General features: G+C 40.6%; 1 protein-coding gene across 3 annotated transcripts; it reads left to right on the top strand.

Annotated features, from left to right (window-relative positions):
- Positions 1-623: 623 nt before the first annotated feature.
- On the top strand, positions 624-10,378 carry LOC148681149 (uncharacterized). 3 transcript variants are annotated; one of them, XR_015942524.1, is made up of 3 exons: positions 624-5,482; positions 5,807-5,964; positions 6,804-10,378. XR_015942524.1 is itself a non-coding variant. In XM_088650060.1 (3 exons), the coding sequence occupies exon 3, from the start codon at positions 6,968-6,970 to the stop codon at positions 8,291-8,293; it is 1,326 nt and encodes a 441-aa protein (XP_088506186.1). In that variant the 5' UTR covers positions 5,396-5,482; positions 5,807-5,964; positions 6,804-6,967; the 3' UTR covers positions 8,294-10,378. The 3 variants fall into 3 exon arrangements, 2 of the variants coding, with proteins under 2 accessions (XP_088506186.1, XP_088506185.1); XM_088650060.1 differs by having other exon boundaries at positions 5,396-5,482; XM_088650059.1 differs by having other exon boundaries at positions 5,396-5,482; positions 5,807-10,378.
- Positions 10,379-18,101: the final 7,723 nt, after the last annotated feature.

Raw genomic sequence — 18,101 nt, 5'->3', positions numbered from 1 at the left:
TAAACTTAGTACTTGAAATGTAATATTTTTTTAAAGTAAAAAAACAATAAATAATATGAATGAATCAAAGTTTTATTAGGCATAGTTACCCTAAACTGGACAACCGAATATATTTTCACTCATTAAATATAAAGTAAATGATAACATATTTATAAACACCAACTAATCTCCAATAAAAATAGATTATGCAGCATTAACGTAATATTTAATGTTGACAGTTGAACTCATCTGAGAACTCACCGCTGATGCAGTTTGACCAATAGCAGAACGGCGTTAAACTCACCGTGAAGGGATGTCACGTGGACCGAAGTTTATTCATACAGTAGTTTCGACCCAGTTTACAGACGCTTTTCATGAACAAAATAAAAATTACATATTTTTAAAATAAGAAAACTGTGATAATAGGCGCAAATCAGGTTTTAAAAAGTGCGTTGACATCTATTGGTAATTATACGAGCCTCCAGCGTCTCCCTATGACGCCTCAGGCTCAGGCACAGATTCTATAAGGAATCCCTGCACGTCTAAATATGACGCTAAAGGGGTACCCTGTGCGTCAATAACTTACGCCGAGGGTTCCTGACCAAGCGTCAGTATGTGACGAGTTGGGAGTGAGAACGTGTTGCCCAGACAGCTAGTTCAATCTGAATTAGGGGCTATTATGAGTACACCTCCACTTAAAATAGGTGACGCAAACTCATTTGACTCATTCGCCCTGTCTGTCCAATCCCTAGTCGGTATGCTGAGGACTCTAGAGGGCCAGAATGGATTTGAGCTCATGTGTGGTTCCCATGTTGACCGCCTTTTAGGAAAAATGCCCCCTGCCTACAGAGATAGCTTTGTGGAGTACTGCTTTAGTCATGGCATCCTTCAATCTGGTACAGACAGAACGTATACACTTACTGACCTAGCAGCCTGGTTACAGACAAAATCCCAAGCCAAGCGGATCTCCAGTAGAGCGGTTGCTATGTTCCAGTCAGATATTACAAAGACATCTGGCAGGAGTAAAAGTTCTTCATATCATTGGGAACGTCCAACGACTTCGTTTCTGACTTCAGAAAACGCTGTTAAGCCACCAGCAGCAACACCGGCAAAGGTCAGTCCCAAGCCAAAGCCGTATTGTCCGTACTGTGACAACCCAGACCACTATTTGAACTCATGTGACAAATTCAAGAAGCTGACCACCGATCAAATCGTCAGTTGGATCACAAGAGACAAACGCTGTTGGAAGTGTGGGAGGAATCACTCAGTTAATACTTGTAACCTCAAGCGGCCATGTAAAATATGCAAAGAAATCCATCTTACCATACTGCATGACTCAATTAAAGACACTTCCCGAGCAGTTCTAATGGTGAGTTTGCCTTCGACACAAATCTATCTGGATAGACCTAACCGCTCACAGAAGGTGATGCTCAAGGTCGCACGAGTTCTCCTGCACAGTCAAACCCAAACCATTGAGGCTTATGCCGTGCTCGACGATGGCTCAGAAAGGACTATTGTCCTCCCTCAAGTAGTTCGACAGCTTGGGCTTCGTGGAGTTCCAGAAGTGCTTTCTCTGCAGACAATCCAGCGAAACCATACTAACCTTAATGGGTCTAAAGTCACCTTTGAGGTCTCTCCATTTGCCAAGCCATCAGAGAGGTATGTCATACGCAATGCCTTTTCTGCCCCTGGTCTATGTCTTGCTGAGCATAACTACCCCGTAGCAGCACTACAGAAGTCATACCACCATTTGAAAGGTCTGCCTTTACAGCCAGTAGACAGAGTCAAGCCGTTACTCCTCATAGGATCTGACCTGCCACACCTCCTGACGCCAACACAGCCAGTACGAAGGGGACCAGATGGTGGCCCCGTTGCTATACATACCAAGCTTGGTTGGGTACTACAGGGACCAATGAGTCCAATTCAGCCCCCCAAAGGCCTGCAACAATGCCTACATATTATGACAGCCCCATCACGTGAAGAGCTGTCTCAGCATGTGGAGCGCTTGTGGCAAATTGACACATTGCCATACAATGAAAAGCTGATAACAAGATCACAGCAAGACAAACAATGCCATAACCTCTTACAGACTACTACTGTCAGAGTAGACGTAAATGGGATACAGCGTTATGCTACTCCACTGCTAAGACGTACCCCCATCACTTTGCTCCATACAGGCATTGAAGCTGTATTGCCCAGCCTCAGAAACCTTGAAAGAAAATTAGCCAAAAATCCTGAGCAGGCACAGGTTTACTGTTCTGAGATCCAAAAGCTTGAGTCAGCAGGTTACATCGCAAAGATAACACCACAAGAGGCAAACCACTCCACAGAGTCATGGTTTATCCCACACCACCTGGTGCATCATAATGGAAAAGATCGTATCGTCTTTAACTGCTCCTTCCAGTATAATGGCCAAAGTCTAAATGAACAACTTCTTCCTGGGCCAACGCTAGGACCATCTCTGTTGGGGGTGATATTGAGGTTCCGACAGCATGCCGTTGCAGTGAGTGGGGATATCAAAGGCATGTTTCACCAAGTGCGTTTGTTACCTGGGGACCGGCCTGTGCTGCGATTCATCTGGAGGAATATGAATAGGGAGGCAGTTCCGGACATTTACGAGTGGCAGGTTCTTCCATTTGGCACAACATGCAGCCCGTGCTGTGCCATTTATGCCCTTCAGTGCCATTCCCAGGAAAACAGAGAAAGTAGGCCAGACCTAGCTGATATTGTGGAGACCTCATTTTATGTCGACAACTGCCTTCACAGTACCCCCAATCAGGAGGAAGCCAAAGCTATAATTGATGGCCTACGTGAATCACTGTTAAAGGGAGGCTTTGAAATCCGACAGTGGGCGTGCAACGTACCTTCTGTCCTGAAGCATCTTCCATCAGAGGCTATATCGGCTAGTAGCGAGTGCTGGTTGTCCCAGAGTAGCTCTTACCTGCAGGAACTCACACTTGGCTTGCAATGGAACTGTATTGATGACACCCTTGGTTATAAAACTCGCATAGCCGAACCCATCCAGCCAACAATGAGAAACCTGTACAAAACCCTGGCTAGTCAGTTTGACCCCCTGGGCTTTATTATACCCTTTACCACTAGGGCTAAAACCTTGATTCAGGATCTCTGGAAACAAAACCTAAGCTGGGATGACCCTATCGAACCCTTATACTTGCGTGATAAATGGTCCACATGGGTTGCAGAACTGTCCCATATCACTACAGTACAATTCGCCAGACCATACGCTCCTGCAATGTCAGATACTCCCTCCACCATCAGAGAGTTACATGTATTCTGTGACGCCTCAGAAAGGGCATATGGCTCGGTGGCCTATCTTCAAATCCGGAATGAGGAGAAGGTCCATGTATCCTTTGTCCTAGCTCGCTCTAGAGTGGCTCCTCGCAAATGTTTATCGATGCCCCGCCTGGAGTTGTGTGCTGCACACTCTGGCGCTCAGATGTCAAAGGTCATACAAGCTGAGCTTACTATCCCCATACACCAAGTTACACATTGGACCGACTCAACTACTGTGCTGCATTGGCTAAAGTCAGAATCTTGCCGGTACAAAGTGTTCGTAGGGTCGAGAGTAGCTGAAATTCAGACACTGACAGATGTGTCCAAGTGGAGGTATGTTGACTCCAATAGAAACCCTGCCGACCACATTACCAGGGGGCTTACTTTAGAGGAAATAGCAGGCCCTCACCAGTGGAGATATGGACCATCATTCTTGACTCAACCACAGGAAGTATGGCCAGTGACACCCAGTACAAAGTCTGAACCTGATATGAATGAAGTCAAACGAGCATCGTTCATTGCAGCCATTAGTGTTACCCCAAGCCCAGTACCAGCAGACCTCAGTCAGTTCAGAACTTGGAAGGAACTTCTTCAAGCGACTGTCATGTCTTGTGATGGGGCGGCTGATGCTGAAACTACAAACGATGCCTCAAAGTATATACAGGCAGAAAAGCTTCTCTTAGCGCATGCTCAGCTTGATTCATTCCCAGAGGAATTCAGAGCCCTGAAAGCTGGACAGCCCATTCCGACAGATAGCCGTTTGAGTTCTCTTGCTCCAGAATTCGACAAAGATGCTGAGTTGATAAGAGTGGGTGGACGTCTTCGTCGTGCTGAAACCCTGTCATTTGATACTATTCACCCGATTGTTCTAGACTCTCACCATCAAGTCACAAAGTTACTGATCCAAGACATAGATCAACAACTCCATCACCCTGGTGCAGAACGAGTACTAGCAGAGCTAAGGCGTCGATATTGGGTGCTTAGAGGTCGCGAAGCTGTGCGGAAACACCAGCATTTCTGTCAGAACTGCCAATTCTGGCGTGCCAAGCCACAGAACCCACAAATGGCCGACCTACCACCATGCCGTCTGTTTAAACCACCATTCTACTCTACGGGCATAGACTGCTTCGGACCCTTTCACATAAAGATAGGCCGGCGCAGGGAGAAAAGATGGGGGATCTTATTCAAGTGTTTAACCACCAGATGTTTGCATCTTGACCTACTTGAACATCTAGATACTGATGCCTTCCTTCTGTCTCTACGACATTTCATATCCCGTAGAGGGAAGCCTGCTGAAATACTCTGTGATAATGGGACTAACTTTGTAGGAGGGGACCACGAGTTAAGAGACTCATTTAAGCAAATGGCCCCAAAGCTTCAGACACAGCTAGCTCAACAGCAGATTCAGTTTCGATTTAACCCACCAAACGCACCTCACTTTGGTGGAACCTGGGAGCGAGAAGTGAAATCGGTTAAGGCTGCTTTGCAAGTCATTCTTCGGGAACAATGTGTACCAGAGTCTGTCCTACAAACCTTACTAGTGGAGGTGGAGGGCATACTAAATTCCAAACCCTTGGGCTACGTCTCATCTGACATTGCCGACCCAGATCCTGTAACCCCAAATATGTTACTAATGGGACGTCATGATGCCTCCTTGCCCCAAGTCCTTTATGACTCTAACGAGATGCTGGGTAAACGCAAGTGGCGACACAGTCAAGTACTGGCTGACCAATTCTGGGCTGCATTTGTCCATCGCTACTTACCAAAACTACAGGGCAGGCAAAAATGGAGAACAGATGGTAAAGGGCTGGGAGTCGGCCAAGTTGTACTACTAATAGATAATCAACTCCCGCGTGCGCTGTGGCCTGTGGGAACTGTTACAGAGACCTATACAGGGGCGGACGGAAGGATTCGAACTGCCAAAGTCCAAGTCAAGGATAAGTCGTATCTGAGGCCTGTTGTAAAACTCATTCAAATTCCGGAAATGAAGGATAAAGACACGGAAACCAAAGATGGCCTTTCTTAAGGTTTACAATTATCTTTATCGATAATTGGGGGCGGCTATGTCAGAAAGCCCACTAGGAACCGAAAATATTTAGCGAGTTTCACACGGACTGTTATTAGCGGTGCAACTTCCCATACTCAGATGCCGGGCCAGATCACAATGCGCTCCTTTTCTTCCGACATGTTGTGCGTTCATGCACCAAATGTGAGTAATAATGTGACAATCACTGAGTGAACATTTACTCCTTTCATATAAGAGACTGTTTGTTATATATGACGACGATCGCGCCGCGATCGCGGGAAAATATCGCTCGCGCTAGCCGCGAGAGAATACAGTGTGCAATATATGCTCCGTCATTCCGCCTATTGCCTTTTACTGCCATTTAACTAATTAGTTTGTTTGTTATAACGTATATATTTGTTCCTTTATTATCACTGTTTAATCATTGTATATATGGTGTGATTTCTCATTGAAGTGAATGTGTAAAGATACCTTATATTTATACTGTATTCCTCATCTGTTCTACAGACCACAACATACTTGGAAAGTTTGATGGCACTGACTGCTTAATAATTGTTATTAAAGAAGTTTGAAGAGGAGTACTTCTTTGTTGCCTGATTCTCTGACCGGAATCAATGTCCATATTTGTCCGCCAGTAGAACTGTAAATTTACTCCGTTGACAGAGGTATAGTACCCCGTCACACACAGTATCTTATCCATAGTATTCTATCCATAGTATTCCCTGTCTGCTAAACAAATGTTAGAAAAACATTTTGTTGTAATTATGAATATAAACAAATAAAAATAGGCCATTGTTACGACCCCCTCGTTCGAGTTGCAACATAAAAGAGCTCAGACAACAAAAAAAATTATATATGCAACTTATTTAATATACACAACTAATAAAACAACAAATCAAGAAACAAACAAATGTCTAGGGGAAAATGAAGAAAATAACTAACTTTAGCTACACATATAAATAATGCCAAACAAAACCATAAGGTTGCCAAAATAAAGAGATGGTCTTGATGCAAGGACGGCCAGTAGCCACACTATCCTACACAAGCTAGCTCACTCTCGCATTTATATGCTTTGAACCAATTGGGGAGTAACCATGGCACCTAATCAGGATCTGCCACATCCAAACTAGAATACAGGGGTCGTCACACCATTTACACCTTTCAAATCTGTGTCTTATCAATGTGACCAAAATTACTTTATGATCAATTATGTAAGAAACTTTGAAAACTAGACTGACAGCGTTTCAATTTACAATGACTTCTATGTTAGGCGACTATGACACAATTTACATTGTAAAAGCAGTAGATAAATAAAGATTAATTTAATTTGCTTAAATGTGTACATGTTAATGACTGAACAAAATATGATCTGATTTTATTTTACATTTAACATGCATCAAAATAAGTGTGTGTAGCCAATGTTTCCAGTGTCTTTTTACTTTTCAGCTTTTGATGAGAGATTTTTAGACTTGATGAAAACTAATCTTTTATTTATTTATTTCAGACCTAATTGAAGAGAATGAGAGGAAAGAGGAGGAACATCATGTCAAAATTGAGGAAAAAACTAATTTACAGACTAATGGTATTTTGAAAAGGAGAGACAATAATTGTTTCACCTGCACTCAGTGTGGAAAGATTTTGGCAAGCAAAAGAAAACTTAAGATTCACATGATGATCCACACTGGAGAGAAACCATTCACATGCACTCAGTGTGGGAGGAGTTTCAACCGCTCATCACACCTTAATCACCACATGAGGATCCACACTGGAGAGAAACCATTTACTTGCACTCAGTGTGGGAAGAGTTTCAACCGCTCATCACACCTTGATCAACACACAAGGATCCACACTGGAGAGAAACCAATAACGTGCACTCAGTGTGGGAAGAGTTTTCGCCAATCATCATCCCTTTATAAACACATGAGGATCCACACTGGAGAGAAACCATTCACATGCACTCAGTGTGGGAAGAGGTTCAGCCAATCATCAAACTTTAATCTACACATGAGGATCCACACTGGAGAGAAACCATTCACATGCACTGAGTGTGGGAAGAGTTTTAACTACTTATCACACCTTAATCACCACATGAGGATCCACACTGGAGAGAAACCATTTACTTGCACTCAGTGTGGGAAGAGTTTTCGCCAAGCATCATCACTTAATAAACACATGAGGATCCACACTGGAGAGAAACCATTCACATGCACTCAGTGTGGGAGGAGTTTCAACCGTTCATCACACCTTGAACAACACATGAGGATCCACACTGGAGAGAAACAATTTACTTGCACTCAGTGTGGGAAGAGTTTTAACTACTTATCACACCTTAATCACCACATAAGGATCCACACTGGAGAGAAACCAATAACGTGCACTCAGTGTGGGAAGAGTTTTTGCCAATCGTCATCCCTTTATAAACACATGAGGATCCACACTGGAGAGAAACCATTCACATGCACTCAGTGTGGAGTAAGTTTTAACTGCTCATCATACCTTAAACAACACATGAGGATCCACACTGAAGAGAAACCATTTACTTGCACTCAGTGTGGGAAGAGTTTCAACCGCTCATCACACCTAGATCAACACATAAGGATCCACACTGGAGAGAAACCAATAACGTGCACTCAGTGTGGGAAGAGTTTTCGCCAATCATCATCCCTTTATCAACACATGAGGATCCACACTGGAGAGAAACCATTTACTTGCACTCAGTGTGGGAAGAGTTTCCACCAAGCGTCATCACTTAATAAACACATGAGGACCCACACTGGAGAGAAACCATTTACTTGCACTCAGTGTGGGAAGAGTTTCAACCGCTCATCACACCTTGATCAACACATAAGGATCCACACTGGAGAGAAACCATTCACATGCACTCAGTGTGGGAAGAGTTTTCGCCAATCATCATCCCTTTATAAACACATGAGGATCCACACTGGAGAGAAACCATTTTTTGTGTCAAAAGCAGCTTCACATAAATGGTCATAATAAATTGGATCAGGGTAGTTCAGTTTTTAGTGTTTAAGTTCAGTTCAGCTCAGTTCAGTGTGGTTTAAATCATTACTGAGAGTCCAAACACTGAAGAGCAAATCCATTGATGCATAGCTCTACCGATCCTGAACCATACAAGCCAGTGGCGACAGCGGAGAGGGAAAAAAACACTTTACTGATAGGAGTCGCTGGTCTTAGATCCAATCAGTGACTCCGCATAATCTGAGGACCTCGGGATGAGTATGCCCAGGTGGAAATGAATAAAAAAATAATAATAATTAGCGTAGCTGCTGTTCATAGTGTATATAAGCAAGATGTAGAAACTTGTGTGGAAACCCGCTAAGTGATGCATTGAGTGTATGCTTTACTAAACAGATAGGTCTTTAATCTAGTTTTGAACTGAGAGAGTGTGTCTGAGCCTCGGATGTTATCAGGGAGGCTATTCCAGAGTTTAGGAGCCATAAATGAGAAGGCTCAACCTCCTTTACTCGACTTTGCTATTCTAGGTACTAACAGAAGCCCTGAGTTTTGAGATCTAAAAGAGCGAGTTGGATTGTAGCGAGACAGAAGATAAACAGGAGCTAGATTATTTAGAGCTTTATAGGTGAGAATTAATATTTTAAATTTAATACAAAACTTAACAGGCAGCCAGTGTATAGAGGATAAAATTGGGGTCTGTGGTCACACCGGACTTTTCTCTCCATAGACTTCCATTCATACGCACGCAAATGTGTCAGACTGGAAACGTAAGTTTGTGCGTCAAGTTTCGCAATTCACTGCCTTGCAAGGTTCAAGCTTGGTGAACTTTGACCTTGGAAATTGCATCACTTGACTATGTAAGACCCACACTGGAGAGAAACCATTCACATGCACTCAGTGTGGGAAGAGATTCAACCGATCAGCAAACCTTAATAAACACATGAAAATCCACACTGATGTGAAAGAGTATATGCGCTTTGAGTGTGAGAAGACTTATTACAGCTCCAAAATTGAAACTGCACCAGACAATTTACTCTGGAGAGACCGTACAAGTGTTTTTACAAGAGGTTTAATCAGTTAACACATCTGAAAACAACAGGATTCACACTGGAGAGAAACCGTACAGATCTGATCAGTGTCTACAGAGTTTTAATCATTCGGCGCCGCTTAACAAAACACATAGACAAAAAAGTTGCACACATGACATGAATGCAGCAAAACATTTTCTCTGTGCACTGGATGTTTCATGTCTGAATAATGTTTGAAAAGGCTGAGTGACAGTTTACTGTTTTCCAACACTCCTACACTGCAGTAGGTCGGGTTGTAAATGTGTTGCGCTTCTCGCGTTTACCGTAAACACCGTGGTGGTGGCTGAAAGAAGAACTGTCATAAACATCTGGCCAACAGCTCCTCTGCAGCTTAAAATCTCTTTGCAAGTGATTGTACCAGTGCAGATAAATTTGTACTCTCTCCAGTGTATTCATGTAGCTAGTGTTGTTTTAGAAGATGTTCACTGTCTGACTCCCTGAATGAGAGACATCACTGGGAAGACACCGCACATCAAAGAAGGTGGAGCTCTAGGACGCTTAGTTTGCAGTATACCAGGGCCTCAAGTTTTAAAAGTCCATTCAATTGTCCTGTGTTGCAGCTTTTATTAGTGAAGTTTCTTTACTTTTAGATTCTAGATTTTTTCTAGTTTACTGCATTTACTTTGAGTAGAATACAAACTTGATGAATATTTTATGATTTAGGCAGAGCGACAGGTATTAAGTTTTACAATATTTATACACTGTGATGACTCCAGATTGGAGTATGTGGTAAATCCTGATTGGATGCCTGCATTACTCATCAATGGGTATATAAAAGTTGTTGTGCTAGCTACCCCAGGACGCTGTGGCTACACGGGAGTCCACATGTCAAGACCTGCCATCTCATTGGCTCTTTAACCTTATGGTTTTGTTTTGCATTACTTTTGTCATGTAGTTAAAGTGTTGTTGTGATTTTAAGTTCTTTATCGTCATTATTATCCATAGACATTTGTTGGTTGCTTTGATTGTTTGTTCTATGAGTTACTTTTATAATAAATAATTTGCATTCAGGCTATTTTGTTGGCACTCTTATGGTGCGACTCTAACAAGCGGGTCATAACACTTCGCAAAATGTGGCCGGTTGTATCCAAGATCTTGTTCTTTTCAGTCATGACCATAGGTGAGAGTAGGAACCTAGATTGAGCAGTAAATTAAGAACATTGCCTTTCGTCTCAGATCCTTCACCACAACAGACAACCACATCAACTGCATTACTGCTGCCGCTGCACTGATCCATCTTTAAATCTCACATTCCATTCCTAATGGAAAACACTGATACTTGAGCTCCATTTGGGGTGAAGACTCTCCTCCAAACTGGGATGGCCACCTTTTTCCAGTCAAGCACAATGGTTTCTTAGAGGTGCTGTTTCTTTCCCTGCCTTGTCACACAAACCGTCCCAGTTACTGCATGCTGAAGTTCCATGTCCTATGAAGCCAAAAAGACAACGTTATCTGCAAATGGCAGAGACAGTCCTAGCCTGCACCTAAAATTCTGTCAGTAAAAATTACTGTATTTTTGAGATCAGCGGGAAAAATGTTGCACATTTACAAAATAAAATGAATAAATGGATGGATGGATAGACATTGTAGTGGTGGAAGGGGAAGTTGGATGGCTTGTGTAGATGTTAGATGATTACACACACACACACACAAGTAATAGCTTCTAGCTTATTTTTATTACGTTCTTCAGCAGTAACGAGCTTTCTTTCGAACGTTCCCCTCTAGCTCCACCCACTTCCGTTACGTCACTTGACACACAAGAAGCTACATCCCCCGCTTTTTTAGCAGGTGACAAGGCAACAAAAAGTAAAAAAATTAAATCAGGTAAATGTATATACACATCTGGCATGAACTAACACGCACATGAAACAAAGTGATCTTGCATGGCCACGACATATGGCACGTTAGCACGGAAAGATGGTCTAGCAAATAAAGACATGAACAGTAGGGGGCAGTCGTGTACTGTAACGCACTGTATTGAAGCCGGAGCATTCTTTACGCATCGTTATAACCTAGAACACTACTTCATACAGGGGCGTAGATGTAGGGTGGACGGTGGTTATGCTTAATATTAATAGTTAAGTTTTCTAATTCACCACTGAACAACAGCTGATTAAACATCTGTGTCCTTTGAAGAAAAGCAAGATGGAGCAAATTAAAAAATAAAAACGCAAAAAAATGCATTTAGAAACAGCTGAGAGATCCCTTCCTCACAATGGTTTGGTCCACTGCCCGCGTCCCAGCTCACCCAAAGACTATAGAATATCGTAAAGGGACTTTGATCTCACCTACTCTATGCACACGGGTCAAGTGTGCGGCTGCCTAGTTAACCTCGAGAGCGATTCTCTTGGTTCTCAACGAGGGGTGCGGAGAGATAGGAAGGGGGCACAAATTGTATTAAGAGCCCTTTTTTCCTTCTGGAGAGAAAGTGCCCTTTTTTCTGTTACTTTTTAAAATAATAATATTAGCCTATGCATATGTGAGTGTGTGTTCGATATGAGGGCAGCTTTCCCTGTATATATTAGTGCTGTCTATCGATTAAAAAAAATTAACTAATTAATCGCACCTTTTAAAAAAAATTTATCGCGATTAATCACATTTAAAATACTGAAACTTGTAATTTTGCCTATTTAAATGTAAAATTAATGTAAACGCAAGACAAAAAATTATTTATATTCAAAATATAATTGTTTAATAGAATTTTTGTTTAACTTGTAACACAGATTTCTTCATGCAAACAACATACTCACAATAAACCATCAAGATCCTGGCTTGACAGCCATATTTATTAAAGAAATTAAAACACAGGCATGTAAATGACATTTAAATTTCAAAACAATCAATGCCAATAAAGAAAACATTGATTTCCATGTTGGATTCTAAGTGGACTGCAAAAAAATGCCAAAATACAGGAATTGCAGATATGGAAAATGAAAAATTATAATAATAAACTATAGAATACAAACTGTTGCACTCATTGTAAAGTTTTATTGTTGTGAGTTGAGAACATTAGTTATAGAGTAGAAACAATTTTGCTTAATCCTCCTTTACATTCATCCAGTTGCTAAGACTAGGAGTATCCCGCAAGTGCACAGAGACTCCCAAATGCCCGCAAATGAATGATAATTTCTTGCAAACCAGTCGTTAAATACATTGCACACCCCTCTCGCCCCTACTCAGATACGTCGCTCACTCCACCCCTGACACCCCTCAACGGGCCTGACACAGACAAACACACAGACACACACAACGCGCTGCAGACGTTTTGGCCCCAACGGCCTTCCATACTGGAGCGACTCCCCTCAGATTCAACACGCATGATCAAGTTCATCAAATTTGCTTAAACTAAGCCTCCTAAAGTATTACTGTATTTCACAAGGATTCTGACAAAACAACGCGAAGCATACGCTTTCGTTGCGTTTAATGAGGAAACACGCTAAACTTGGAGGGCTCATGCTGAAAGGCAGAGTAATGCCCTGTCTTTGACAGCTCGCGACTTCACCAGACGTACTGAGTACATTTACGTAAGACACCAATACTCCGATTTTAATATGATTAAGATAATACTCTTATTAAAATTTTACCGTGTAGCCTTAAAAGGAACCTTACCTTAAAGGAACACCGATTCACGAAATGCGGATGATTTTGTTTCTGTTCGCCATGCGGTATCAACTTACAACAGAAGTCGAAAGTTAAAAATGAAACACTCGAAATTGCATGAAATTCTGGATAACCTGTGATGTACCTAATTGTTTTATACTGGAACTTTCCTTCAAAAAGTGCTTCCTTGGTCTTATCCACATTTATTGCATGTTGAACACATGTCTACCACAACAGGAAGTAAAAAAACCTGCATGCGTTAATTGCGTTAATTTTTTTTAATGCGTTAATTATTCAAAATTAATCGCATGCGTTAACGCGTTAATTTTGGTAGCACTAATTTTAAGTATTTATTTTTATTTGTATCTTTTATTTTAATGGTTTTTAATTGTGTTAGTTTTAATACAAGAGGTCTTTTGAATGTTGGAAAATTTGACAAGGTAAAGGAACTGTGCAAAAAACAAAACTTAATTTGTTTACAAGAGACTAATCGGAATAATGGCGTGATGGAAGATTTTAACAGGAGATGGAGGGGGGATATATTTTATAACAATGGTGATGGAAGGATGGGAAGAGGGGTCGCTATTTTAGTCAAAGAAGATATAAAGAATGATGTGGAAGAAATATACAATGATAAAGAGGGAAAATGCCTTGCTATTAGAATGAGAGAAAATAATACAACATTATGTAACATTCATGCTCCAGTAGCAGAAAAAGAAAAGAAGGACTTTTTTAAACAGCATAAATTATCTAATGATTTTATGGGGAGAAACAATTTTAATTGGATATTTTAACACGGTTTTTAATAGAATTGATTTAGCGGATGGCATGGTTTTTAGGAATGACACTGGGAGAAAAGAGTTGCAGAAACTAATGGCAGAGCACAAAGAAGTGGACATATGGAGAGTAAGGAATGAAGGAAAAAGAGAATATTCAAGAAGACATTTAGTAGCTGGTAACTTAAAGCAAAGTAGGATTGATTTTATTTTATGCAAGGAAAAACTGGGTGATTTTATAGAGTGTTTATTTTAAAGAAACAGCGCTAAGCGACCACAAGTTTTTATTAATGAAGATTGATTTTAATGAAACCGAGAGAGGAAAAGGGATATGGATTTTAAATACAGAAATTTTAAAAGGAGAACCTTATAGAAAGGCAATAGTGGACTTGATAAATACTGAAATACAAAATGAGATGCATCATGAAGATAAAAGAATATGGTGGGATAACACAAAATATGAAATTAATAAGTATACGATTAAAATGAGTAAATCAATACAAAAAGCAAAAGCACATGAAGAAGTAGAGGTTAGAAAGGATTTAAAGGACAGTTTAAATCAAGAAAAAGTAAATATAGAGTGAATACTGCACTGTAAAAAATTGCTGTTAAAAAACGGTCAGATTCTACGGTAAAATAATGTTTTTTCACTAAAACAGTAATATTCTGTTAAAAACAGTGCTTTCTGGGTAACATTTTTGTTTTCGAGAAAGTAACCAACAGCAGAAAACTGTGAGCTAACAGAGTTCAGATTCGATGTTTTGAAGTCTGTGTTTGAAATCACGCTTTGTGTCCTTGTTCACTATTTCATACACTAGGTAACTAATATAGTTCACCTGACAGTTTTAATGAACACTAATGAGTGAATTCAGACACTGATGAACACCTGCTGTTAATAATCACAATTACTGAAGAAAATAAACAAAAAATACAAACAGTGACTTGAGTTACAACATTAAATAAAATCAAATAAAATAAAACAGCTTCAGTCTCAGCAGAGGATCATTAAACAACTCCACAAACAACAGCAGACACACACTTATTACTGACTGATTTGACTTCCATAATATTCTCATTGAGATCCAACAGAAATTAAGGTGTTTTTTGTGTCACCGTAATGGAGTGAGGGGCTGGTTTAGTTGGGCTCTTCACCCTTGAACTCATTTAAGAAGACTTTCCATCTGCTTGAATACAGAGTTTACAAAACGTTTGTACTATAGCAATAAAGTTGGGAAGTCAATAAATAGAGAAATTTATTTGTCTGAAATTAGTTCTGATAAATGTTTTGGTATAAATCTGGAAGAAGGGCCTCATTCAATAGATTTTATGCTTAGTTGCAGGTATTAACTTAATTAATGAGAAGTGGAAACAGAAAAGATACCTCTGTAATTACTTAACAGTTAAGAAATAACATACAAAAACAGTTCAGTTATGACAAGGACACACTCAGACCTCATGAATCTGACCTTGTATCTCAACAATGGTAACATCTCAAATGTTTCATGCTGCAATGCATGCTGGGAGTGGCACTGTACAAATATCCCAGTATGCATTGCGGTATAAATAAATGTTGTATAATGGTCTAACAGTTTTCTTTATTTGTGTTTTATTCTGCTGTTGTTTATGTTTAGACTTTCAGTTGCCTGTTTGTGAGTTAAACTGTTAATTTTGTTAAATTTTGTTAAATTTGTTTTCACCATTATTGAGGTTCATATGCTGATTATTGATGTCTCTTTGAGTGCGATTTACACCATAGAGCAGTGTTATTGTCCAAGATATTCTTAAAAACTTCCAGAAATCATTGCCATATATAGACATATAATGTAAAACAATAGATTTAACATTGAATAGCAGCAGTAAATTTTATTATACAAAATGAGAACAGACTCTGTCATTTAATAGCAACATGAACATCACCAGATCTTATTTAGGTTTTTGGCTGGCTTGCCTCAACAAAGGAGCTTTATAAACTAAGTTCTTAACAATTGCAGCAGCCAAGATATATAAATGTTAAAAATGACAGGGCTAAGAGCCCAACTAAAGCAAACTCTGTTCTCCATGATGGTGACGTAAAACTTTAACTTTTTTCTCAAGAAGAACTTTAGTAGATGTTATACAAAAATACATGTATTAAGTAATAAGTGTAGCTGGTGATGATGTTTGTAGAGTTGTTTAATCATCCGCTAATCATTTGTTGTTCTTCAGGTTATTTCATTATAAAGCTGTGACTAAAGTTTTGTATGTTCTGTTCTTGTTTTTTTCCCTTCAGTATTTCTTCATTTGTTCATTGTTAATCCTCAATTATCATTTAATTAGTCAGTTAATTAATGAATTTACTTTAGCTTTGCTCCATGTTTCTTGAACACTCAGTAGTGTGGACACTTCAATAAAAACTGAAGTATATGCTCTGGGGTTTAAAGGGTTAAAGGTGTGAGAGGTAAAAACACAGTGTAAAAATGTATTTTAACAGTAATATACTGTTAATTTACACTAGGGAAATAGACTGTAAAAAAACAGTAGATTGCTGACAACCACAGCTGCCAGTAGATTACTGTTAAATCAAGGAAAAAACAGTATTTTACTGTAAGACCTGAAGCTAATTTCTTCTGTCTGTCACCGTTGTGGAGGATAGTAGAGCCAGTGTATGAGTTAAAGATGAACAATGAGCTGCTGATGTTATTCTGCATGTTTCTCTATTTAAAGATAGCGGCTGTTTAGTTGCTGATGCAGTCAGAATCTCACTGGTGATTCCAGATTTACATGTATGTGTGCTGTTGTGAAAAATAAGAAATTAGAGTTAAACCGAACTTTTCTAATTAACTAAAATAAGTTATCATTTTAAGTATGCTTCTAAGCATATATAGCACATTACCTCATAAACTCATTCAGCAGTTGACCAAGTTGAGGCAGTTGCTTTCAGTGAGCAAAATGAGTTCACTTGAGTATTGTGTAAATCAATGTAGTCCATGTATTTTTACAGCAACATACTGTAAAATAACAGTACATTGCTGGCAACTGCAGCTGGCAGTATTTTACTGTTTTTTAACGGGACAATTTTTAACAGTGTAGTATTTAACGTTACTGTAATGGTTATTCATTTAAACCAACTTGTTATAAAAATACTTAGTTTGCAATTGTTGTCCGAATTAATCTGCAACGAAATCTGTTATAACAGTACAAATATTGAATGGTATAAGGGCTCTGATTGGCCATAGCGTTCATTGTAACTCGGAACACGATTGGCTGCCGTAACAAAGAATAGGGTGAATCTTGGTTCCAGCTCGGGACGTGATTGGCCAGCATGACCAAGAATTAAAAAAAATCTTGGTTCCAACTCAGAACGTGATTGGCCGGTGTAACCAAGAATAACCACAACTTACAGGTGACAGTATGCGCCACTGGCCCAGTCTGCACTGTGTGGCATATTTGCCGACATATAACAGAGACTGAAACATTGCTCACACTTGTCTGAGGTGGTCATTTTGACTGCAATCTTGTTTTAGGTTGGCACTTTGTTTTTGAATATTGTCTGCTTTTCGAATGCGTGTCTGTGCTGCAGTAGAACGCCTTAGCCTCACAGCAAACATTTTGGTCTACAAGCTGTCACTGCCATCTTCCCAGGAGAGTGGCTGTACTGGTTTCTTCTGGAAGTCCTGAGGGATGTACAGGACCAAGACATTAGAGCAGTTGGGGCAGCCTTTGAACCCAGGAGAGCACCCCACAGGCTCTGTGCTGGCGGCCCCAGAAACTCGATTCACTCCAGAGTAGAACCGAACATCTCAGGCAGGGGCAAACAGCGACCGCACTGCACTGAGAGCAACGCAAAAAAATCCTGAATGGGCCAGCCAGGAGTCGAACCTAGAATATTCAGATCCGTAGTCAGATGCGTTATCCATTGCGCCCCTGCCCCAGTCCACGTCAGCAGTGCTCATTAGCATGCTGCTTGGAAAGAGGACACGGCTCGGTGAACATGGAGTTCCTAAAACGCATGCTGTGCTTTGTTGTCATGGCAAGTTGTGGTGTCGATAGGATGCTCTTACATCGAGCATGTGACAGTCCCTCCCAAGAAGAACTGTGATCCAGGCTCTGAGACTTTCTCTTCTCCAGGAGGAGGTTGCAAACGTTAGTTATTTTTGTCAGAGCAGCTGCAGCACACCTGGGTGGAGGCCCACAGCTAGACTTGAGGCCAACCTTTACGCAGACCTTCCCTGGTGGTCTAGTGGTTAGGATTTGGCGCTCTCACCGCCGCGGCCCGGGTTCGATTCCCGGTCAGGCAACTTCCTTTTCACCTCCATGCTGAACTTTGAGGAGTGGTTAACTCACTTGCCGAAGGCAAGAAAGCGGCTCTGAGCGCAAAAGATG

The sequence above is a fragment of the Danio rerio genome, chromosome 4 (assembly GCF_052040795.2).
Source record: "Danio rerio strain M-AB ecotype USA chromosome 4, GRCz13ab, whole genome shotgun sequence".
Classification (NCBI taxonomy): Eukaryota; Metazoa; Chordata; class Actinopteri; order Cypriniformes; family Danionidae; genus Danio; species Danio rerio.
Note: the sequence above shows the minus strand (reverse complement) of the source record. Positions and strands in the feature narration are given on the sequence as shown.